A 26,433-nucleotide genomic window follows, 5' to 3' on the forward strand; every position below is an offset into this window, starting at 1 on the left:
GGAGGGCAGGAAGACGGGAGACCACTCACCATGGACGCCACAAAGCAGTCTTCCTGGAGTTGGGCACCACGTGGCAGCCGAGGCCTGCCCCAGAGCACAAGCGCAAACACCCGCGGGAGTGCGGGGGGGGGGGGGGGGGGGGGGGGAGAAGGGGAGGAGGCGGGAGAAGGGGAGGGGCGGACAGGGGCAGGGGAAGGGACTGGGGGCCTGAAGGAGCAGCGGAGGGAGTAGGATGCCAGGAACCTTTAGCCCTATTCCCATCAAACTCAAACTCTTCCGAGGTATATAATAGGCTGGACTGGGGGTAAGGCTTGAGTTTGGAAAAATTAGGTTTCCTATCTGCCTCAAAGGACTGTCACAAGTAGCAGCTATAATATGCCAAAGCATCTGAAAACTAAGACTGTTGGGAACATTAGGGGTCATTTAGAAAATCAAGCGCTTACAATAGCAAATGGTCGCAGAGTGCCAGGTGCCTTGGGAAACAAAAGATGAATTAAACATCGATTTCAACCCCAGGGAGCTTGACAGTGTAACAGAGGCAAAACACGGTGACTTCTGCGGGTTTCAGAAAGATGCCAAGAGCTCGCAGGAAAATAGACGGGATCCTCCTGTAATATGATGGGGTAATTATCAGAAGACGGAACAACACTGTGCTGGGAGAAAAGTCTGCTTTTCTGGGAACTTTTCAAGTCTTAATTTAAAAACAAAACAAAACACCTTTGAGACAACTTTAAGTCACCAAACCTCCGGTTTGCCCTTTCCTGCTTGAGAAGAGTAAAAGGCTAGATCTCTCTTCTCCAAGTTTTCTGGGGACTTAAAAGTGCTGCAGCTAGAGTGGATAGTCATGGCACTTTTCACAAACCCATCACTTCAAGGGAAAACCAAGTAACTGTTCGAAGTATAAAATGCGAGCCATTCAAAGGCAGATAGGTTAGTTTCACTTTAGGGTGGTGTGTGACGGTGAGGCTCTATGAAAGAGATGGGCATGGAAGGATATAGAAAACTGTACCGCGGGGGAGGGGGGCAGTGGCGCTTCAGGACCCTCACGCACGACGCCTCCGAGCGGCCTTGGTTCCCAGAGTTGGGCTAAGTAAGCTCTCGCCCCGGCCCGCCCTGGGGCGCAAGCGCAAACGCCAGCTGGGGGCGAGCAGGCGGGGCTGGAGCCCACGTGGCGGGGGGCGGGGGGTGGGGGAGCGGGGAATAGGGCGGGTGCAGGGGGGCGGGAGGGGCGGAGCAGGTCTCGCGAGGCCGCGCCCCGACTCACGCGGGCGTCCGGCGCGGATTGTAGCCGCCTGGCGGCGGGATAAGTCGCGCTCGCGCCTAGGGACGTGTGTTTGCGCTCGCGTGGTCATGGAGGCGCTGCCGTCGCCGCTAGCCACGACCACTCCGGCGTCTGGCCGGAGCCGAAGACTGCTCATGCTGCCCCTGCTGTTCTTCTTGCTGCCAGCCGGAGCTCTGCGGGCCTGGGAGGCAGAGGAGAGGCCCCGAACCCGCGAAGAAGAGTGTCACTTCTACGCGGGTGGACAAGTGTACCCAGGGGAGACGTCCCGGGTTTCGGCCGCTGATCACTCCCTGCACCTCAGCAAAGCCAAGAGTAGGTGGTGCCCCGCCAAGAGGGAGGGTAACGGGTGGCACAGGAAAGCGGGAGGTGGAGAGGGCCTGGAGACACGTGCACCCGTGTTTCGGTTGCCACCTGGGGGCCTGGCTTGGGCGGCACCCTCTAGGTGGCCTTAGGTCCCCCGGCGGGCCTGCCTCCCTGGGGGAGGGGGTACGGAGAGGGGTTCCCCGAATCAGATTTTGGAAGAAGTGGTGGTTACCCCAAAGCCGCAGATGAGGGAAGGAGGGGTGCCGAGTTTGTAGGCATCAGGATGTTGTGCAAACTGAAACGCTTCCTCAAACATCGAAAAGTGCCAGCAGCACATTGTGTCTATTTTCAAGCACTATTTCAGGGAAGAATATATTGAGAAGTTGAATAATGGTTCGCAGAAAGTTTAAACAGAAAAGTGACTAACCAAAATGCTCAGGAGGGCAAAACTTTCCTTTTTCTTTCTTCTTCTGTTATTGCATCTTATAAAGGATATTAAAACCCACCTTCCCCAAAACCTGTATAGGTAATGGGTATTCTTTGTTTCTCAGAAATGAAGAGCTTGTTACAGGGTGTACTTTGGAAGCTCTTTGTAGGAAAACGGAAAAACCGAGGTTGGAAGTAATGCTTTTGGGTTGATGATAAACCACGTGGCAAATTTGTGTCCTGCCAGTTTGGCTTTTGATTATTTGTATTTCTGTCCAGTGTACACAACTAATGACCACTTTCAGGAAGGACACGTCAGACTAAATAGATACTGAGAAAGTTGTGGCCTGCTGCATCTGGATGTTAAGACTGGCCAAAAAGAAGTGGCCAGGAGTTAAAGGATAAAGACTATGGCTTGCTTTTAAATAACCAGTTTTTACTATGGATCACTTGGCAATTCTGTAGATGTATATTTGGTTCCGTTACAGTCTGTTTCATGCCTGTATTCAGTGACAAAAGTAAAGCTTCACGATTACGAATCCCCAGTGTAAAACGGGATGTTGTTTTGACTTAGGATGGAGTGGGAGTGAGAAGTGAGAAAAACTATTTTGCCTTCTTACACATTTGCAGTTCTTTCCTACTGAAAGTTAACAAAGGTACTTTCAGATTTTTATTTTTAAAAAGCCAGTCTTGCACTTTTAAAAATCAAAGTATTTACAAGTCCTGTTGCTTTTACTTGGTTTGGGAAGATATTTTGAAATATGTCAGTTAAGTATTTACTGGCATTACATAAATTTCCCATAAGAAACAAATCCCATCAAGGTCTGCTTATAGAAGCAAATAAATGGTAATAATAGATTTCTCTTTCCCTTTAAATAGATTTACTTTTTCAAAGTTTAGATGTTTGCCACATTTCCGTGTCACATGTAGGCCTATCTAGAATTAAAGCTATGAGGACTTTTACTCATAAAAGAATATTATAGAGCCATTAAATTTTAAATAATTTTGAATTAATTTCAGTAACATGAAAAGCCTTTCATGACTTACTATTCCCTCCCTTTTTAATTTTAATTCCAGTGTAGTTAACATACAGAGTTATATGTTTTCGGTGTACAATACCGTGATTCAACACTTTCCATATATTACTCAGTTCTCATTGCTGGTCCCTTTTTAAAATCAGGTGCAACATGATCCAAATTTGTGTGTTTAAAAAAGAATGGAAAAAAACACATCAAAATGTTAACAGTAGTTAAATTGATGGGGGATATGGGAAGAAGGAATTTAAACGTTCTTCTTTACTGCTCTGCACTTGCCAGATTCTTTGTTAACTCTGCCATTTATATTCTGGACAATTTTTGTTTTTTAACAAATACAAGGGGTTGCTTTGGGAATTCCATTTATAGATCTTAATAAAGTAATTGCAGTATTTTTGCCCTAGAAATTGATGAGTTTTTTCTTTTGAACAGAACTTTCCCTATTTGGAGATGGCATGATACTACATATACAAAACCCTAAAGATGCCATCAAAAAAAACTATTAGAACACTGCAGTTCTTGAGTCAAAACCCCAAAATTTCCAAGATCAGAATTTTCAGAAAAAAATTATTTTTCAAATTTGATTTTCCCTATCCTTCTCCTTCTCCTATCCACTTTTCCTTCTCCTATCCACTTCTCCCTTCTGGCCTTTACCGAATTAGATCAGGGTATCTATATGAGGTAGGCTGCTGGCTCAAGATAAATCATCATGTGTTATATATTAACTTTGCAGAGAAATTCATCTTAAGTTTGTCTCTATTTTCAGAGTGATCAAAAGTGCTGACTATTGTTAAGCCTTACTTTCTAGGAACCTTATAGTCAAACTTGGAAGCAAGTATTGACTTCAGTGTATGTAATGGTTATGAAAGTTTAAGTGCCCTGTGAACGTGTTAACAGAAGATGAAGGTACGTCATGTTGGCTAGAATTACAGCATGCCCTTACAAGAGAGTAGCACAGACTGTTCAGTTTCTGTCAGGTCAGTTGAAACTGTTAAGGGGTGTCTCCTGTTTCAGAGCCCCCTGGGAAAATAATCCCATGGTCTGGGATTTTACACTTCTCACCTGACATATTTGCAGAGTGTGGCAGCAGGTCTTCTGTGTGTATGTGAGAAACTGGACAAACATTTACATGAGTACATCTAAAAGACTACCATTAGAAAAAGGATAATCTAATTATAAACTTGGAGGGGCTATATAGTGAAGCATCCAGTAGGGTTTAGTGCAGGGATGGAATATATGGGGTCTGTGAGCATAAATAGAAAGACAAAGTCTTGTGGCTCAGTCACTTAGGCATATGACTCTTGATTTCGGCTCAGGTCGTGGTCTCACAGTTAGTGAGAAGGAGCCCCGTGTCAGGCTCCAGCACAGAGCCTGCTTGGGATTCTCTCTGGCCCTCTCTGCCCCTCCACCGTTTGTTCATTCTCTCTCTCTCTCTCAATCTCTCTCTCTCCCCCCCTCCCTCTCCCTCCCCCCCTCCCTCTCCCTCCCTCCCTCCCTCTCCCTCCCTCTCTCCCTCTCTCCCTCTCTCCCTCTCTCCCTCTCTCCCTCTCTCTCTCCCTCTCTCTCTCTCTCTGAAAAATAAAGATTAAAAAAAAGAAAAACAAAGTCTTTAGTTTCACTAACCTCCAACTGAAATTTAGCATTTCCTTCCATTATAAACATCAGCAACAAATCATATTAGCTTTAGCAGTACTTGCTTATACCTGTTGCCAAGAGAATCACAGATGTTCTTCTGCCACATCATTGCAGGTATCCTGAAACAAAATTTACGCTCATCATTATCTTGGACAGTTATGAGACCACTGCTAGATCTTGCAGTTTTAAAGTGTTAATAAAAGGGTACATGCATTACTATATCACCAATTTGCTTTTTATTATTTTCATCATTACATTTCAATGTAATTAGTTTCCTTTGTAATTCTATATGTTTTGTTCTATGCATTCAATAACACTGTTCTTAGAAAAAGTCCATAAGCTTCACCAGACTGCTAAAGAGGTCCAAAGGTTTAGAATCCTTGATTTTTAGTAATTTTCTGAAGATGTCTTTCTGTCCTCTCACCGATTTTCTCATTGTTCTAGAACTTCATATATTTTTCTTTCTTAGTTTCCAAGCCAGCGCCTTATTGGGAAGGAACAGCTGTGATAAATGGAGAGTTCAAGGAGCTCAAGTTAACTGACTATCATGGGAAATACCTGGTTTTTTTCTTCTACCCCCTTGATTTGTAAGTAATACAGGTACAAGTAGTAAAACGTCAGTCATTATCAATCATTATTCGAGAACATCAAATAGAAATTATTTAATTTAGCTCTTGGTTCTTAAAAGGCAAGCCAAGATGAATTTTTTTCAAGAAGGTAACATCTGCCATGTATTTCAGACCCATAACCCACTGACCCCAATACATTATACTTAAATCTACATGATTGTGTTATCGTAACGTAATCATTAAAGAAAGGAAAGCTTCTTGCTAAGGCAAGAAAATGAATATTTTAGAAAGCAATTAATAGCTAGACTTGTGCCACAAGTCTGTTTAATGTATCTCTGTTAACTAGAAAATTAGCCCTTTACAATACTGATGCCATTTAACTATGATTTTATAATATTTATTCTTTGCTGTGTATACTGCTTTCCTGTGATTTGAATATTTTCCTGAAAATACTGCATATGCCTGAGGAATAATGCCTACTAATATAAATTATGGTCATTGGGGGGAATTTTCTCTTTAACTCTGACATTGAGTACTTTTTAGATAGAAAGTTGACTCAAATACTCTTTACAGCTATAGCCTTATCAATGATATAATTTTATCTGGAGTGTTTTTCAAATTCCATGAAAGTGAAGATACCAAAAAGAGAGTTGTCTTGAGTTTATCTTTTTCCTGTTTGAATGTATTTTTTGGTTACAAAAAGTAGAAGTTTCTTCTGTCTTTGCCACTGTATATTAAGGTATTTTTTCCATTAGGACTAATCTAGAACTATATAAATAAAACCTTAACCTTACAGGGAGGATGTATTTCAGCTCATCGCTATAGGTGGTCCCTAGGCCACAGGTCGGCAAACTTTTTCTATACTGGGCCACGTAGAAAATATTTTAGTCTTGTGATCTCTATTGCAACTACTCAGCTTTGTCATTGTAGCACAAAAAACAGCCATTGACCATATATAAATGAATGAATATTGTCTTCTATTGAAAGTTTATTTACAAAAAATAAGATAAGCTGGATTTGGCCTGTTGACTGAAGTTTGCTGACCCCTTCTGTAATCCAAATAGGAAAAATTCTAAGGAAAATTAGTACATTGAGAATAAAACAAGTCATAAATCTGGATAATACATAATCTTTTAAATTAGTAAGAACTTGCTTCTTTCTAATCAATTTGTATTGTGGCCTGACTAGCTACAGTGTATGATGTAACTTAATTTCTAATAGAAGCCGGAAGTAGAAATTTTAATATATAAAAATGATAGGCCTACTAAATTCATGTTCTAAAATGAATAAGTTAACACGTCTGTTGAATATATATGACGCTACACGTGAATTTTGAAATTAGTCTAACATAGCAGACAAATATCCTCTGTTTCTGCCAGTGTTACTTAAAACCCCATAATGAATAAGACATATAGAACATGATGTTACCAATGGCCTTCTGGGGCAAAGAGCTAAGATCACTTTTTTCTGTTTCTATGTAATGCCAGATTGGGCCTGGTTAGAAAGGAAGAATTCTCGGGCATTTGCCACAATCTGCAAGCACAGAAGTCATATACGTAACCCTTCAGTTTTCAGTCAGAACTTTTTCTCTGTCTTCACTAAGAAGTTGAATAAATGTGTCTCTACATAGCATTTCTTTGAATAATAGGAAGGAAAGCAGGGGCTGACCGTACCTACCTTTTGGAATATGTTAAAAATACATGTCATAGGAGCGCCTGGGTGGCTCAGTCAGTTGACCATCCAACTCTTGGTTTCGGCTCAGGTCATGATCTCATAGTTCATGGGTTCGAGCCCTCCGTCAGGCTCTGCACAGTGCAGAGCCTGCTTGGGATTCTCTCTCTCCCTCTCTCTGCCCCTTCCCTGCTCGTGCTGTCTCTTGTCTCTAAATAAATAAATAAATAAATACTTTCAAAACAATACATATCAGGGTGCCTGGGTGGCTCAGTCAGTTAATCATCCGACTTTAGCTCAGGTCGTGATCTCACGGTTTGTGGGTTCAAGCTCCGCATCAGGCTCTGAGCTGTCAGAGAGCCTACTTCGGATTCTGTGTCTCCCTCTCTCTCTGCCCCTCCCCCACTTGTGCTTCTCTCTCTCAAAAATAAAAAATTTAAAAAATATATATATCTTAGCCTAGGTTTCCAGAGACAACATCTACATTAGAACTGTCTGCTTTGCATGTGGCAGTTCTACATTTGAACAACTGAAACATTTGAAAAGCCTGCTTTGGGCTGTGGTAGGAATTTGTCCCCTAAGTCTGTGTTCTTCTAACTTTCTTGACCATGACACACAGTATGAAATACAGTTTTCATTGCCACCCAATACACTCCATGTACATACAGGGTAACATTCAGTCTGTAAGCACCAGTACAGCCATGCTCATTACAGTACTGAAACACTTCCATACCAGATGGTAAATAGCCACTTTCCCAGTCCCCTCCCACCTGGTCCCTTCAAGAAACCTCCAGAGCTAAAGCCAACTTTGAGTTAAGGTTATTAAATATTTTTAATATCACTCCTGAACACACATATATATGCACTTGTACATACATATGTTTCATAACACCCTTACTGTATATAATGTATTCTCGTATTTTCTATTCCACTTTTTTAAAATGTTAGTTAGAACTCAGTAAATTGGCTTCAGTATTCCCTACCATGGTTTGGAAAATAATACCCTGAGGTAATATTCTCTAAACATGCCCTTCTGACAACAGGATGGGGAGACAGGGTAGAAGAGGACCTTATCAAGAAAGGGAGGGGGATGGAAGAGATTTCCTCATCTCTAAAATAAACATCATGCATCTAGCTCATAGGGGTGGTATAGAAATATTTAAAAAAGGGAATGATGTAAAATTTGTATACATCTTTGAAAGCTAAAAGGCACTATATAAATCATTGTTAAATAAAAGCAAATGAAGGGAGAGGAGGTGCTGCCGTAAGGGAGAAGGGGATATTGGTTGACCACCGATCCATTAGGTTATAAAAATACAGTTCATTGAGATGTAATTGGGGACTCTGCAATATACTTTTCTTAATTAAATGATATGTGATCAAATGACAGTCTTTTAGACAGCTGCATCTTGACAGTGTTCATATATAAAAATTGGTTTTTGTAAGATTTTATTTTTTTAAGTAATCTCTCCACACAATGTGGGGTTCGAACTCACAACTGTGACATTCAGAGTTGCGTGCTCTACCAACAGAGCCAGCCAAGCACCCCTGAAGTTGTTCTTAATATGTGGTTTTATATGCTAAAGGTGTTTATAACAACTAAGTCATTTGAAACTTTAGGTACATGCGTATTTTGAGAATACCGATATATTTTTTTTTTTAACTTTCAGCACTTTTGTGTGTCCAACTGAAATCATCGCCTTTGGTGACAGAATTGAAGAATTCAGATCTATCAACGCTGAAGTCGTAGCATGCTCTGTCGATTCACAGTTTACCCATTTGGCCTGGTCAGTATCTTACACTTAGATTGGTAGGAAAAGGAATGGATTTACTTTTAAATTATGGGCAGACAACTCTTAATGTGACAGGAATATAGTTATCAGTTTGGAAGTAGAATTATCTGAGAGCTGCTAGTTCAATGAAGTTATGGTAAAAGTGCTTACAGATTTCATAGGACATTTCCAGAGTGGAAAAAAAAAAGTTCATTGCAGGGGCACCTGGGTGGCTCAGTTGGTTAAGCGTCCAACTTCCACTCAGGTCATGATCTCATAGTTTGTGACTTGGAGCCCCACGTCGGGCTCTGTGCTGACAGCACAGAGCTTGGAGCCTGCTTCAGATTCTGTGTCTCCCCGTCTCTCTCTTCCCCTCCTCCACTCACGCTCTCTCTCTCTGAAAAATAAATAAACATTAAAAAAAAATTTTCTTTAAATAAAAAAGTTCAGTGCAAAAGACATAATATCCATATGGTTTCAGCAGATATCCAATGGTTTCAGCAGAAACCACTGAAATGTATGATTACTTTATTATGACAAACTGGGTAGCCTTAAACTGGAAGAAAAAAAATTCTTTATAATTCCATTTTTCTCTTATATAGTTGTCTAATACTAAGTCAAACTCAAAATAGTTTTTATAATTATTTTTCAAGATAATTATATCTTGAAAAATTATATTTTCTTGATTTTGTAAATAATTTTTTAATTCATTAAATGTGAAAAGGTGTTTCACCTAATTAATTGCAAAGAATTGTAAATTAAAATGACAAGAGATGCCATTTTTTTCCCTGATTGGCCAAAATTTCAAATATTGAAAAATTTCATCCAGTGATGACAAAGGTGTCATTCTTTTCCCACACACACAGTAGGTTTAGCATTTCTGGAGAGCAATTAGGCAGTGTGTTTTACAAGCTGAAATGTGTGTGTTTATGTGAATTTTGCATGTCCAAAATTCTGTGCACAAAATTTTATGCACAATAAAGATGGTACAGAAATATTTTTGGTTTTAAAAGTTAATATTCAATTCATTAAAGTGAAAAATTCAAAACATCTTTTTCTGTATTTATAATTATATATACACATATATAACTAAAATATTAATTGGTGCAGGAGCTACAATTTATATTTTCTTAAGTAATTATCTCAAGTATTTTTAAATGCAGTTACATATTTAATATATTTTATTTCCTTTATCTCAACTTTGAGATAAAACTTCCAAAACTTAAGTAATAATTCTTGAAAATATATTTTAAATCCTTTTAAAATGTTTCTTTACTATTTTTTACTACTTAAAATGTTTCTTGGGGCACCTGGGTGACTCAGTCGGTTAAGTGTCCTACTTCAGTTCAGGTCATGATCTCACGGTCCGTGAGTTCGAGCCCCACGTCAGGCTCTGTGCTGACAGCTTAGAGCCTGGAGCCTGCTTCAGATTCTGTGTCTCCCTCTCTCTCTGCCCCACCCCTTCTTGCTCTCTCTCTCTCAAAAATAAACAAACATTGAAAAAAATATTTTAAATGTTTCTTTACAATTTATAAACTGAATAAAATTTCACATTACACATTTTCAATAGGAACCACAAAGCGAAAACCATGGGTTTAATTTGCTTTGTCACTTCTGTAGTAATTCTAAATCTTTGTAGGTTCCAACACAAATCTACTAAGGAAAAACTTAGGTCATCCCAAATAATTTGGCATTGGTTTCTCAAGGAATTTGGGGGGATGCAGTCTCAGCTGGATAGGATTCATATCAACCAGAAATTTCTACTTGGGTGTCGGAACTGGGGCTGCAGACATCTGAAGCAGTATTTCCCTGTTTTCCAGCTGCTATGTCAGTGCCTTCCCATTGGGACACCAGCTGACTTTCCCTGGTTTCAAAAGAATACTTAAAAAAAAAAAGAATACCTAAATCTGAAGGTTGATGTGTCTGACTTTGTGACTAACTTACTTTGCTGCTTTAAATGGACTTTGCATTTCTTTGTGTCTAAGAATATTAAAATATTATCTAGTTTTATTGTTCTTCTCAAGGTTTTGTCTTGTGATCACAATTCTAAGGTTATACTTAGGACAGTGTATATCCTTTGATCCATCAGTTCCTCTTCTAAGAAGGAATTAATCAGACAGGTGTACAAAGCTGAGAATACAGAAATGTTTCCGGCAGTGTTTATAAAAGCAAAAGAAAAACTGAAACAGTTTAAATGTCTACGAATATAGATAAATAAAAAACACTGTGTCAACACATTAAAAATGTGATATGTAGGGGCGCCTGGGTGGCGCAGTCGGTTAAGCGTCCGACTTCAGCCAGGTCACGATCTTGCGGTCCGGGAGTTCAAGCCCCGCGTCAGGCTCTGGGCTGATGGCTCATAGCCTGGAGCCTGTTTCCGATTCTGTGTCTCCCTCTCTCTCTGCCCCTCCCCCATTCATGCTCTGTCTCTCTCTGTCCCAAAAATAAATTAAAAAAAACTTAAAAAAAAATGTGATATGTATCTCCATATTTAGTGTTTAAAAGAAATGAACATATTAACTGGGGAGTAAAGGCAAAAAATAGAATGTATATTAACCTGTTTTCATTAGAGAAAGAATGTGTGTGTTGTACGTTCATTCATTTGTATGTGTCTGCAGAGAAAGAGTGCTGTTTGGATACATGCCATTTGCTTAGCTCTGAGAGGTAAATGTTCTGTTTGTTACAGGATTAATACCCCTCGAAGACAAGGAGGACTTGGGCCAATAAAGATTCCACTTCTTTCAGATCTGAATCATCAAATCTCAAAGGACTATGGCGTTTACCTGGAGGACTCAGGCCACACTCTTAGGTACCTTTCAGTGGTTTTATATTAGGACAAATCCAGATATATTTGTAATCCTCCTTAAAATGGAGTTAGAAGATGCAAGGCAAGAAGTATTATTTGCTCTATTTGCAAAAATGTTGTAGTGTTTTAAAATAATTGGCGAGTGCCCTACTTAAACTCTGTGAGTTATCATAGACTGTTAGAGCTGGAAGCTCTGTCATTTCACAGATAAACAGATTCATAGAATTCTATGAACTTAGCCAAAGTTAAATAATTAATGGCAGAGCCCACACTCGAACCCCAGTACCCAAACTCCTTATCTGTTTCTTTCTCCTCTTTTCTATTTCTAAAATGACGCCAGTAATGGTTTTTCCAAATACAAGTATCATAGTATTTAGCAGACTTGTGCCTTGAGGAGTGGGAAAAATTAAGAAAACACCACTGTAAGTCTTTGAAAAAAGGGCAACTTTAGAACAGCTGTGATTTTGTTATAATTATGGTGTCAATTTGCGTTGCAGTGAGAATAGTTTCTTTTTTAAAATGTTTATGTGAAGATGTCAGTATTTTATAATCCTCTGTTTTTTATAACAGCTTTATGGAGATCTAATTCACACACAACTCACCCATTTAAAGCATACTATTCCGGGGTTTCTAGTATACCCGGAGAGTTGTGCAGCCATCACTACAGTCAATTTTAGAACATTTTCATTACTCTAAAAAGAAACCCCACACCCCTTAGCAGTTATTCTCCCTTTCCCCAGTCCCCCCACCCTGGCCCTGGGCAGCCAACCACTTACCTACTTCATGTCTCTGTGGTTGCCTATTCTGGACATTTCATATAAATGGAATCCTACACTGTGTGCTTTTTTATGACTATCCTCTTTCACTTAGCACAATGTTTCCAAGGTTCCTTCATATTATATCATGTGTCACTACCAATAGTTTCTTTTTTCTACTCGCCAAGTCTTTAATATTTTCTCCTTTCATAGTTTATTACTAAGTTAATTCACAGAAAGTAAAATGCCACTAAAAAGATTGAAGCTGTTTTAAAATTTGGAATTATTTAGGGACGCCTGGGTGGCTCAGTCGGTTGAGTGTCCGACTTCGGTTCAGGTCATGATCTTACAGTTCGTGAATTCGAGCCCCGTGTCGGGCTCTGTGCTGACAGCTCGGAGCCTGGAGCCTGCTTCAGATTCTGTGTCTCTCTCTCTCTCTCTCTCTCTCTCTCTCTCTCTCTCTCTCTCTCTCTCTGCCCCTCCCCAGCTCCTGCTCGCTCACTCACTAGCGCTCTCTCTCCCTCTCAAAAATAAACATTCAAAATAATTTTTTTTAATTTGGAATTCTTTGAATACTAACCGAGTAAAATTATCTAATACTAGCTATTTTGTAGTTTCTTTTTACATTTTTTATTTTCATCAAAGAAATACATGCACATAGTTTTTTAAAAGTCAGGGGGCGCCCCGGTGGCTCAGTTGGTTAAGCGTCCAACTTCAGCTCAGGTCATGATCTCACGGTCCGTGAGTTCGAGCCCTGTGTCGGGCTCTGTGCTGACAGCTCAGAGCCTGGAGCCCGTTTCAGATTCTGTGTCTCCCTCTCTCTCTGACCCTCCCCTGTTCATGCTCTGTCTCAAAAATAAACGTTAAAAAATTTTTTTAAAAAAAGTCAGATTGTCTTTTTTGTTTGTTTATTCATTTTTGAGAGAGTGAGAGCATGAGCAGGGGAAGGGCAGAGAGAGAGGGAGACACAGAATCTGAAGCAGGCTTCAGGCTCTGAGCTGTCAGCACAGAGCCCTATGCGAGGCTCAAACCCACGAATCATGAGATCATGACCTGAGCCGAAGTTAGATGCTCACTGACTGAACCACCCAAGCACCCCAAAAGTCAGACTGTCTTAGGCAACAATCCCCTCCCTACTCCTAGTGCTGCTTCTGGAGGAAACTGCTTTCAATTCTTTAGCTACTGCTTTTACTATTTATCTCCATACTTCCAACTCCCGTACTTTTTCTGAATTTATCAATTTTGACATTATTTATAATGGTAAATAGTACTTTCTTACACCATCCCCAAACTTATCTTACCTTGAGTAATATGTGGTAATTGTGGATTAAGCCAGTATTTATTTTTTTTATATAAGTATTGTTCACTGCTAAGCTCTTAAGTGTAGTGTCCTAGGGTTTACATTTCCCTTCTAGTAAACTTTTTGTTATTTTATTGTGGCTAATAAACTACTACTTTTTTGTTTCATTCGTTTAGTTTTCTATATACCTATCACTAATTCTTCCTAAACTTCCCAGCTAGTTGTAACCACTCTAAATACTACATTTTTCATGTCATTTGTTTTTCCTGGAAACCTCCATCCTCCTGTTTGAGTTCAGATTGACCACTCTCTAGACCTGCTCCACAGCTGCTGTCGTAGCGCTTTGCACACCAGCATCCTGGGAATTTGCTTTGCTTCTTCTCTGTTGGATGCCCACTTTTTAGCCTCCCATGCCTGACTTCTTTATTTAATCCCTCTTTTTTTGCTGAAGCACATCCTCGTAGCTTCCTAATAAAAGGTCATTGGACCGGCACCTGGGTGGCTCAGTTGATCGAGCATCTGACTTTGGCTCAGATCATGATCTCACAGTTCATGGGTTTGAGCCCTGCATCGGGCTGTGTGCTGACAGCTCAGAGCCTGGAGCCTGTTTCGGATTCTGTGTCTCCCTCTCTCTCTGCCCCTCCCCCGCTCACACTCTGTCTCTCTCTCTCTAAAATAAATAAACATTAAAAAATATTTTTAAAAAGGTCATTAGAAGGTAAAATACTTGAGGACTTCCATGCCTGAAAATGTTTTTATTCTGCTCTTGTGCTTGATTAACAATTTCACTAGGTATAGAATTCTAGATTGAAAGACATTTGAAAGCATTGCCCTGCTACCTTTGGTTTCTGAGGTTCTTATTGAGATACATATTGTCATTTTAATTTCTGATTTTTTTATAAAAATGACCTATCTGTTCTCTGAGGAAGAGACATATGTATATATTATACCAAATATGGCAAATGTCTTAGTCTCAAAGTCTACAAAAGATAAAAATACGCAAAATTAAAAGAGAAAACAGAACTCGAATTTGCTACCAAAGAAAGGGCAGGTTTGTTTCTCTGTGGTGTGTGTTAGTATGATGTACGTTACAGAAGTAAGCTCAAAATTTCAGCTCAGGCTCACTTCAGAATAGACTTCATCACCATTGACAACCGTTTTCTACCGTAAAAGTAGCTACACGAAAGAACACCCATATGAATAGTAGTTAATAGTTTTGTCCCCACATTTGGCCAAGTTGACCTAGTCCAAGGAGACGGAGCTATAGTTAGTTCAGACTTCGTGGTGCTCATTAAAAGAATGTATCGTAGGATAAGCAGGAACATTTTAGTTATGTTTAATGTGATTTTGAAATAAAGTTTCATATAAGAGGTATATAATTCTGTGTATTTCTATTAAAAATAGTTGTTATTATTTTTAATACTCATACACAAACAATTAGCCCTACTAACCTGAGATCTTTCTCTAAACCAAATATTGGGTTGTAATCCATATTGACTGAAATAAAGACAATAGTCCTTTGGAAATTTTTGTTTTTCTCTAGTCTGCTTTAACTCTTGCAACACCACTCCATTTCGGCAGGTCTTTTAGGTTAAACTACTCAATTATTCCCTCAGCCATTAAAGTGAGTCACACATATAGACATTTAGAGGGAAAGGTAACTTTGGTGACTCTGTCTTTTTCCACCATTGAAAAAGGAAATACAAAGATTTTCTAAAGAGTCAGAGATAAGAAAGATGGATCACAGCTTCACCCAGAGGAAGACTTTGCTATGTAATTTCATAATCTCACTTACAGTGCAGTAAAATCCCAAACCTAGTACTTGTGAAGATTTGACTGGAAATACAACAGTCCATTTCAAAGACAAAAACAAATTTCTAAAGCTACCATTTAACAATGATAATCCCAAATTATACAGTAGGTAAGTGTGGGGGGCAGGAGGGTGCTGTATTTGCCTGTGTTTTTTGTACCAGTCAGGAAGATAGGTAGCATGTTATTGGTTCTGTATAACTTCCTTCTGTGTGGATGGCACAGGGATTCACATGAACTAATACTTGTCTTAACTGAGATTGAATGACCTCACCTGTACCACCCTTGTGTCTTACAGAGGCCTTTTCATTATTGATGACAAAGGGATCCTAAGACAAATTACTCTGAATGACCTTCCTGTGGGAAGATCAGTGGATGAGACACTGCGTTTGGTTCAAGCATTCCAGTACACTGACAAACATGGAGAAGGTACCCTTTCCTTCTAAACATCTTAGCCTTTTGATTTTTTCATTTGAGAGATTATGGCATGATTAATTTTGTTTCTTACTCAAAAAGTAATGTGGATGGTTCCAAAGTCTTCTGATTGTTTTCAAATTATTACCTGATATTTTGAGCAGATCCATTTATTATTTAAAGTGCTTTTAGCAAAATATCACTAATATATTCTACTTACAGGGTAAAATGCAAAAATATTCATTATTTGCACAGTCCTTTTGGATGGGCTCAAAGAGAAAAGTTTCTGCTACTGCAATTTTTCAAATTAGGTTTCTGTAAACTTTAAAATGTGCCTGTCTGGCAGTATTTAGTAATACAGGTTTTATTTTCATGTTTACATGATTTGATTTAGCTTTGTTCCTCAGCTATTCGGTATCACACCAGTAATCTAGAAGTTTATCCTTTCACTGCACGTGTTTGCAGTAGCTAAATAGAAAAGGTCAGATTTTGCTAAAGTGGAACATATGTTACACATTCCTTTCCAAAGTGTAACTCAGTGCCTGGATAAGGGTGCATTTCACAGAAAGGGGAAATCCCACTTTCCTAGTAATTTTAAACTCTCATTTGGCAAACAGCACATTATGACATCACTACAAAATACTGCAGAAAACAGAAGAGAAGCTTATATTGGAAGTTTCGGTAAATTCAGAGAAATTTTTACCATGCCCCAACCTTTCAGTTCACCAGATTCCCAAACCTTCCAACTTTATTAGAGGAATGCTCAACTTGGTTTCTTATAGTGTACATGTAACTAGAAAAAATTGGCAAAAATGGAAATAGATGAGCTACCTGCTTATAAACTCCGTGACTGAAATTCCTTGGTGCAAACAGGTAAGCTAACAGTAGTCAGGTGTTCAGTGGCCTAGAAACGTTCTCATTATTATAGGCTCCATTTTCAGTTTCATTTTGGAAAAACAAAACCCAAGAGTTGTGAAGAGAAGTGAAATCTGTTTTTAACCTTTTTGCCAATTTTTGTTCCTTTCAGTCTGTCCTGCTGGTTGGAAACCAGGTAGTGACACAGTAAGTCAAACATTTTTCTGTTAAGGGGATAGGTGGGGAAAAAAAAAATGCCAACCTTACGGTAATCTCTCCTTGTAATAGAACTATCTTGATTTTGTAAATGAAGTAAATATTAATAGACAGAAATCATAAGAGTACAGGCATTCTTTGGACTATAGAGAGAGTGGCTGAAACTGGAGAAAGCAGAATACGTGATTTAATGCTATGAATTTTAAAGCCAAGTATCCAGAGAAATACACCATCAAAAAAAGGGAACAGTGGAGACCTGGTAGAATAAATTCAGAGGTCTTAGAGATCATAAATGGAATTTCTTCCTACACATTATGGGCAAAGAAAATAGTCACAAGCAAAACCTTTCTGTCTATAGTAAAAACTTTTGAGAAAATCTGGCTTAAATAACATTGAAGCTAATGCTTCTCTCCTTATCATTTGAAGGAAGATCGAAACAGGTATATCCTTACATTTAGGGAGGCTATATAATTTATAGACAATCCCTGAAGTAGTCTCTGGCCAAAATAAAATTTGGACACATTTTAAAAAGTCTGAACTTTTTTTTTTTAATTTTTTTTTCAACGTTTATTTATTTTTGGGACAGAGAGAGACAGAGCATGAACGGGGGATGGGCAGAGAGAGAGGGAGACACAGAATCGGAAACAGGCTCCAGGCTCCGAGCCATCAGCCCAGAGCCTGACGCAGGGCTCGAACTCACGGACCGCGAGATCGTGACCTGGCTGAAGTCGGATGCTTAACCGACTGCACCACCCAGGCGCCCCAAAAGTCTGAACTTTTTTAAAATAACATGTTTATCTACTAAAGATCAACAGTTTTATACAAACTATAGTTAGGAAACTGACAAATACTAGAGCATTGGAGGAAGAAATCATTATCTTAGGATAAAAGAAAAATACAGATCCGTAAAACTTTCTTCTTTAGCACACCAACAAAAAAGTACTATTCATCCTAGACAATGAGAGGTAGAAATTCACTCTATAACCTAACTCAGATTGAGTAAAGTAACATTTCACTGATTTTGAACCTGTTTTTGATGGGTTTGCAAAACAGCATTGCCTTTGGGGATCAGAGTTAATGTTATAGTACAAATTTATTTACAGTACAACTTATTTACACAGATCTGATGGATCTCAAAGATAGATATGAAATTAGGCATTAAAGGTACTTTGAGCACTAGGTACTTTAGTCATCAGGTTAGTTTACAGTTATTGATTGTGAGGCTTACGGATAGAAATATGAATCAGAAGCTGCAGGTGTCACCTGAGAAGACTTAGAAAGCATTTCTGGATGGATTTTCAAAGTAGGGGGCATGTTCCCCTGGACCTGTAGCAAAACCAACAGTGAGTGATGAATAACATCACCGTCAATCACAGGCGTGTACTGAGATCAGCAAGAACTTCCAAGAAGTACAAATTAACTACGAAGGGTATTAGAGGATGAGTATTTTACATTTCAGAAAACATACTGACTATCCATTTGATCAAGTTTTAGAGGGTCCACAAACCCTCTGAGAATGTGATAAAAACCATGAGTTATGTTATCACATACTGTGTTCGGGCATTCTTTTTTTATTCTCAGCTTTATTGAGACATATTTGACGAATAGAATTATATGTATTTAAACTGTATGAGTGATGATTTGATATATGCATACATTGTGAAATTATTACCACAGTCTGCTTAATTAACAAATCCATCACCTCTCAAGATAACCTTCTTTCGTGTGTGGTGAAAACGCTTAAGGTCTACCCTCTTAGCAAATTTCAAGTACACAAAACCGTATTACTAACTATAGTCACTGTGTTGCATATTACATTTTTAGATACAGTTTTTTTAGATACAGTTTTTTAGATTTTTTAGATTACAGTTTTAAGATAAACTGAAGGCTTGTACCCTTCGGTTGGCATCCCCCATTTCCCCCACCCCCAGCCCAACAACCACAATTCTACTCTGATTCTACGAGCGTTCTTTGAACAGACATTTCTGGAGCACCTGCTGTATGGCAACTATTCAAACTATTACAATGGGCAGATGGTATTTATTAGTGAATACCATAGCCAAAGTCCACCCTTGGAGTTACATTCTAACGCTAATTTTAGATTATGGCAAATGCTTTGAGAAACACGATGATGAGAGTTGATGGGGTAGTGTCTGGCCTGGGGGATTAAGTGGTCAGGAAAGACTTCAAAGATGACATTTAAGTTGAAACGTGAGTGAACAGACGGAGTGAGTGAAGCATAGAGCAGTGCAGAAAGAAAAGCAAGGGCAAGTCCCTGAGGCCAGGAACCAGCTTAGCATGTTCAGGAAACATAAAGAGGGCCTGTGTGGCAGGAATTGGGTGGGCTGCAAGGAAGGAAATAGGGACACCGGTGTCACGTGCCATGGAGAATTGGAACACAGCGAAGTAAGTGACAAATGTGTCCTCTTTGGTGACTGTGGTGAGGGTGGCAGCTAGTTTGGGGTAGTTTGAAAAGAGATGAATTTTTCCTGTGTCCCCATCAGTTCTCGCCTGTGTATCGCACAGGCCTCCTGATGGGTTGCCCTGACCTCAGGTTCTCTTCCCCCTAGAGCATATCGCTCTCTAAAGCAGACTCTTTTAGCAGCCCTCCAGGACTCGTGGGCCCAACTTCACATACTTGGCATTGTTCTTATCTAGCAGCCTGTCACAGGCCCTCTTCCCTACGGTGCACGCACGCACGCACGCTGTGCTCCCGCGGTGTGACACCACTCAGTGTGTCCCAAAATAAGCCCTGCTTTTTCACACCTGTGTGCCTTTGCTCAGCTCTTTAGCCTGGAATAGCTTCTCCCTTCTCCAAATTATTCTCATCTTTTGAGACCCACATAAATGCCACATTCACTCTGACGCCTTCCTTGATGCCATCTCAGCCTCCATTCAGTCACGGCCTGTGTCATACGTGATCATATTGTGCGTTGCAGCAAAAGCTGTCGTGTACACGCACATCTTCCCCACATGGTTGTACAAGCCTTAAAGGCGGGAACTTTAATGTCCTTATCCTTGTACACCCCACTGCCCAGCACACTACTGGCACAGAGTAGTTATTCTACAAGTACTTACAGATTGAATTTAAATGCAGAGACGTTATATATTGGCAAACACAGAATACTTGAAATGATGCCTGAAAAATTAGGTAATGTTTATTATATGCTGAAGAAAAATTCTGAAGAAAATGCGTATAAAACTATAGTAAACTGATTACAATAGGTTACTTTTTGTACAGAGATAGATGTACTTGACCTGTAACTATCAAATAACATAGTTAATGTGAGGTCAAATTATATTGGAAATTTCAAAAAAATCTAATCTTCTAAGGCTGTGATGCTTTTAAAGAGGGAACATTTTTTTTCTTTCAGAGTGTTTGTACATTCACTGAATAGTTATTGAAGGTAATACTTCATGTCATATTTGAGTATTTTTTTTTTTTACTTTACAGTTTGAGATTCAAAGGTTGCAATTCCAAACCTCCAGGAAATCCATTTGACAGATACAAAATGTGTAGTATATATACAATGGAACATTAGTCATAATAAGAATGAAATCTTACCATCTGCAAGAACATGGATGGACCTAGAGGGTATTATGCTAGTGAAATAAGTCAGAGGAGGACAAATACCGTGAGATGTGTGTGTGTGTGTGTGTGTGTGTGTGTGTGTGTGTGTGTGTAAAATCTAAAAAACAAAAACAAACAAAAAACAAAAAAAAAAACAAACAAAAACAAAAAAACAGAAACTCATAGATACAGAGAACTAATGACTGCCAGAGAGGACAGCAGTAGGAGGATGGACAAAATACATGAGGGGGATTAAGAAGTAGTCTTTCAGGGGCGCCTGGGTGGCGCAGTCGGTTAAGCGTCCGACTTCAGCCAGGTCACGATCTCGCGGTCCGTGAGTTCGAGCCCCGCGTCAGGCTCTGGGCTGATGGCTCGGAGCCTGGAGCCTGTTTCCGATTCTGTGTCCCCTCTCTCTCTGCCCCTCCCCCGTTCATGCTCTGTCTCTCTCTGTCCCAAAAATAAATAAACGTTGAAAAAAAAATTAAAAAAAAAAAAGAAGTAGTCTTTCAGTTATAAAATAAGTCATGGGGATGAAAAATACAGCATAGGGAATATGTCAGTAATATTGTAACAACTGTGTATGGGGACAGATGGTAACTAGACTTGTGGTGACATTTCATAATGTATATACTGAATCACTATGATATACACGTGAAACTAATACACTAAACTAACTTAATACACTAATAATTTAATACACATACTCTTGTATGTCAATTATTTTTAAGAAAATGAAAAATTAAAAATCCATTTGAACACACTGCTGCCTTTCAGGTTGTGGCATACTCACATTTCATCAGCAGATGACTTTAAAAATACATTAACATCTGGGTGCTTGGGTGGCTCATTCGGTTTAGTGTCTGACTTCAGCTCAGGTCATGATCTCACATTCATGGGTTCAAGTCCCGCATCAGGCTCTGTGCGGACAGCTCTGGAGCCTGCTTCAGATTCTGTGTCTCCCTCTCTCTCTTCCCCTCCCCTGCTTGCACTCTGTCTCTCTTTGTCTCTCAAAAAAGACAAAAAATAAAACATGAAAAATAAATTTTAAAAAATACATTAACATCTGTAGCCATGCTCCCTTAATGTGTTTGACTTAATTAGATCAAACCTGAAGATGTCATGAAAGCCTGGTGGCCAAGAGAAGATCTGTAAGTAAATTGGGGGATGCTTGAGTACAGATGTTAATTTATTAACAAATTATTTGCCTTTTTGGATAGCTGAGATTAGTAGTTAGGACAAATCCAGTTTTTCCTTATACATGATATAATCTGGGACATAAAAATCATAGTTTATCTTTTTTAGTGAAGAGATGGGCAATTCATGCCAGACTACTAATGATGCACTTTGGCTTTTAAAATGAGTAATTTGCAAATACCAATTTTAAGAGATGTATGTACCCCTGTGTTCACTGCAGCATTATTTATAATAGCCACGAAATGAAAGCAACTTAAGTATCCATCAAGAAATGAATGTATAAGGAAGATGTGGTGTGTATAAAGACAATGGAATATACTCAGCCATAAAAAAGAATGAAGTCTTTACATTTACAACATAGATGGTCCTAGGGGGTATTACGCTAGTGAAATAAGTCAGAGAAAGACCAATACCGTGTGGTTTCACTTCTATGTGGACTCTTTAAAAAGCAAAACAAATGAACAAACAAAACCCCAGACTATTAAAAATAGAGACCAAACTGGCAGTTGCCGGAGGGGAGCTGTGTTGGGGGATGGGCAAAATAGATGAAGGGGATTAAGTGGTACAAACTTCCAGTTATACAATCCATAAATCACAGACATGAAAAGTACAGCACAAGGAATATAGTCTATAACGTAATAATTTTGTGTGATGACAGATGGCAACTAGACCTCTTGTGGGGATCATTTCATAATGTATAAAAATATCAAATCCCTATGTTATATACCTGAAAATAACAGGATACTTTATATCAATTATACTTCAACAAAAAATAACATTTAAAATGAATAATTTGCTTTTCTTTTAACAGATAATTCCAGATCCAGCTGGAAAACTGAAGTATTTTGATAAAGTCAACTGAAAAATACTTCCTCACGTTACCATGCTCGACAATTCTCAGTAAAGCTCACTGTTTTACTACCATACTGTGTTATGCCAGTAATTTCTTGGAGAATATAAAACTTCATGTCAGGTCATGGGGTGCCTGGGTGGTTCAGTCAGTTAAGTGTCTGACTTCGGCTCGGGTCATGATCTCGCAGTCTGTGGGTTTGAGCCCAAGTCAGGCTCTGTGCTGACAGCTCAGAGCCTGGAGCCTGCTTCAGATTCTGTCTCTCTCTCTCTCTCTCTCTCTCTCTGCCCCTTCCCCGCTCATGCTCGCTCACTCTCTCAAAAAGAAATAAACATTAAAAAAAATTTTTTTTAATTCATGTCAGGTCCAAAGTTAAAACACTGATGCCACAAGGTACACATTTATTCCCTATCTTTCAGAAGTAAAAAAGTCAGATTGAGTCCAGCTAGTAACAATAGTAACTAATATTTATGTAACAAGTGCAATGTGTCAAGCATCCTGTTAGGTAGATTAGCTGCATCATGTCATTTAATCCCCAGGGCAATTCTCTGAGTTATTTTTATAGTTGAGGAAAGTGAAGTTCAGATAAATTGATTGCCCAAAGTCACGCCACTAGCTAGCATAGGTAGAATCAGATTTTGAACCCAAACAGGCTAATTCTAGTTTCTGGGGTCTTAACACTCTATTGTGGCTAACTTCTTTATACCTTTGAGGGTGGCAGGAAAAAACAAGTGGTGATGTACACTCACCTTCCATAGCATCTGGGTAGGGAGAGTTGACCCCAGAACTCACTGTTCTGTACAACACAAAGCCCTTTAGAACAGCCCCTTCATCCCTTACTTCCTCTAAATTCACGTTTTCAATGTGTACCAAATCTACACATAACAATATGCTTATATAGTTTAACAAAAATTGAATCCCTAAATGTATGTAGCTGGCTCTTCGCAAACGACCATATATAAAGCTGAACTCCAGTGCTACTTCCATCATCATCCCACTTACCACCCCACTATGGCAAAGACTGTAGTGTAATTATCTGTATATGTGCTGTGTAGTTACGGGAGCTGGTACCAAAGAGACTGCCTCATCTGGCTTTCATGCTAATCCCCTCTAGACACACAAAAAGCCCCTCACTCCCCGAGGTAGGCCATCACTAAAATTGAAGGTATTACCAGCCTCCTGGCTGAAACTCCAGAGTTCTGTCATAAATGGCAGGTGACTAGTGACGGGTATTTGGACTTGGACGTGGAAACCCAACTGCCAGTTATAACCCTTTGCTAAGTATGTTCTAAATGCTAGTTTACCGTTGAAATTTTAGAAGCCAACCTATTAGTAAAGTTGAAGACTGCTAGTACTTTGGTGTCTAGACAGGTTTATGATGGTCTTGTCAATCCACTTTCAATACAGTTGGAATCCAACCTTTTTTTACAGCGAGAAAGCGTGAGTGGGGGAAGGGGGCAAAGGGAGAGAGAATCTTCAGCAGGCTCCATGCTCAGCACAGAGCCCGATGCGGGGCTTGATTCCACGACCCTGGGATAATGACCTGAACTGAAATCAAGAGTCAAGTGCTCAACCCAGCCACCCAGGCTCCCCTGGAATTCTTGATATTTCCTCTTTCCAATTAGAAAATTAGAAATTTTTACTCCTGGAATACAGCTGTATCTTCTTGATTACTAATTTCCATTCCATTAATAGTTTTCTAGCTACGTATTCATTTTAGGTGTTTACAAGGAAGACAATTTAGATACATTCCAAAAAGCCAGCTATTAAGTGTTTCATTCAGCAACTTTTGATCATCTACTCTATATACTTGGCACTTACCAAGTAACCAAAGACAAGTTTCTGCCCTCAAGGAGCTTAGCATTTGCTTAGGCAGGTGCTGAAAGTGTAGCCATTTCACAAGTGAAAATACATCCTGACTCGGCACTTTCATGTTAACTGGGTAATGTAAATAGCCTGACAAACATAGCAATAAATATGCACTCCTCTTCAATGCCTTCTATAAACTATCCCTTCAAACAGCTGACTTCTGAAAGTCCACAGATCCAAAATTATATCCTTAAAGATGATCTCGTGTGACCATTTACAGAAGAAAAACTGTTCAGAAAAGAGAGTCCCCTTGTCCTACTGGAAAGGATGGGCCCCGGGCCTGACCGGGATGTAGCTACAGGGCACCTGTTCCCGGAACATGCAGCTGTTCCCAACTGCCTCCAGGGGACATGGTAATGTCCACAAATGTTTTTGGTTGTTACAACTGTGGGAGTGCCACTGGCATCTGGTGGGTAGACGCCAGGAGTACTACTAAACATCCTACAATGCATGGGACAGCCCCCAGAGCAAAGAAGTATGTGGCCTGAGATGTCAATAGTAAGGTGAAGAGACTCTTCTCTAGAGACAGCTGCCAACTGATTAAAGAAAGGAGACCAGTGTAGTTTAGTAGCTGCCTGTGTGGCAGAAGAGAACGTGCCCTAACACATAGGGGCTTATCCAAAATAATAGGTCAGGAGGTGGCTTCAAGTTTCTGTGAAATACACTGGGCAATGTCTTTTCAGACCACTAATACATGGATGACATCTATAATTCCCCGCTTCTGCCTCAAATATGTAATCTTGTGTCGAATATTCCCCAGCTAACCCTTAGCAGTGTTCGGAACTTTACAATGACTGTGGCAGACTGCTCTTTCAGGAGTCTTAGAATCTCATGCAATCATTCCCCACTCCCATCATTTCTTCTCTGTCCAAGGACATATCTAATGCTACATCCTAAGTTTTCCATCTGTCAGTAGACTTCCAGGTTGTATATTTTATTCTCAAATACATTAACCACTGTTTTATTATTTAATGAGATTTTTGTACCCCACCCCCCCATCTGGTATCATGGAATGCATCCTTGTATTTCTTACAAGAACTTTCTGACAACACTATGTCAATGAAAGGTCTTTGAAGAGAGTTGCTACTATATGAATGTGATGAAATGTGTATTTCAGGTAAATAGCTCTACAAAGGTCTCCATGTGAAAGGAGATATACAAATATACATACACACATACATAAATCTATAGATACACACATACATACACACTTCTGTAATTTGTACCTAGCTTTTAGAAGGAAGGAAATGTTTATCATAACTACTATGTATTTAGTCTTCAATAGCAAAGCAACTGTTACCAGTTCCATTATTTAGGTAATGCAATTTTGGCATAATGTTATATGCACTTACGTAAAATCGTAAACATATATATTATTTTAATGTTAATGTACTTTTGAGAGAGCATGAGCAGGGAAGGGCAGATAGAGAGGGAGATACAAAATCCGAAGTAGGTTCCATGTGGGGCTCAAACTCACAAACCATGAGATCAACACCTGAGCCAAAGTCAGACGCTTAGCCGACTGAGCCACCCAGGTGCCCCTAAAAAAATATTTCTAAAGATCCACCTTCCTGAGGCTTAAGCTTACAATTTTTTAAATTAAAAAAAATCAAGGGGCGCCTGGGTGGTTCAAGTTGGTTAAGCATCCAACTCTTGATTTCAGTTCAGGTCATGATCTCACAGCTGGGGAAATCCAGCCCCACAACAGGCTCAACACTAACAGCACAGAGCCTGCTTAGGATTCTCTCTCTCCCTCTTTCTGTGCCCCTCCCCCTACTCATGCTCACACACTCTCTCTCTCTCAAATATGAACAAAAAAATTCTTCATTAACAAAATCAAAAGACAAGTCTAAACCCAAACTCACCTAAGCCATGCACTTGTTCAAACAGGAAATATTACCTACATGTGTGCAAGGTACTTTGCTGGCAATGTGGATAAAAAGGTATGAAACAATCCCTTCCCTCAAGGAGCCCAGAGTCTCCCAAATGAAAGGATATAAAAAGAGCATCAAAGTGCAATAAATCCAAAAAATACCTACCAATGGTGGAGGCCCTAAGGGGAGCATGAGAAGCTACAATACAGGGATGAGGGAAGGTTTCCC

At 39.5% G+C, this 26,433-nt stretch overlaps 1 protein-coding gene across 1 annotated transcript; it reads left to right on the top strand.

Annotated features, from left to right (window-relative positions):
* The first annotated feature begins 1,251 nt into the window (after positions 1-1,251).
* Positions 1,252-22,536, top strand: PRDX4 (peroxiredoxin 4). Its single transcript, XM_043570863.1, has 7 exons — positions 1,252-1,594; positions 5,150-5,267; positions 8,591-8,707; positions 11,379-11,501; positions 15,661-15,791; positions 16,804-16,838; positions 22,424-22,536. The coding sequence occupies exons 1-7, from the start codon at positions 1,351-1,353 to the stop codon at positions 22,472-22,474; spliced, it is 819 nt and encodes a 272-aa protein (XP_043426798.1). The 5' UTR covers positions 1,252-1,350; the 3' UTR covers positions 22,475-22,536.
* Positions 22,537-26,433: the final 3,897 nt, after the last annotated feature.

This window comes from Prionailurus bengalensis, chromosome X, assembly GCF_016509475.1.
Source record: "Prionailurus bengalensis isolate Pbe53 chromosome X, Fcat_Pben_1.1_paternal_pri, whole genome shotgun sequence".
NCBI classification, from domain to species: domain Eukaryota; kingdom Metazoa; phylum Chordata; class Mammalia; order Carnivora; family Felidae; genus Prionailurus; species Prionailurus bengalensis.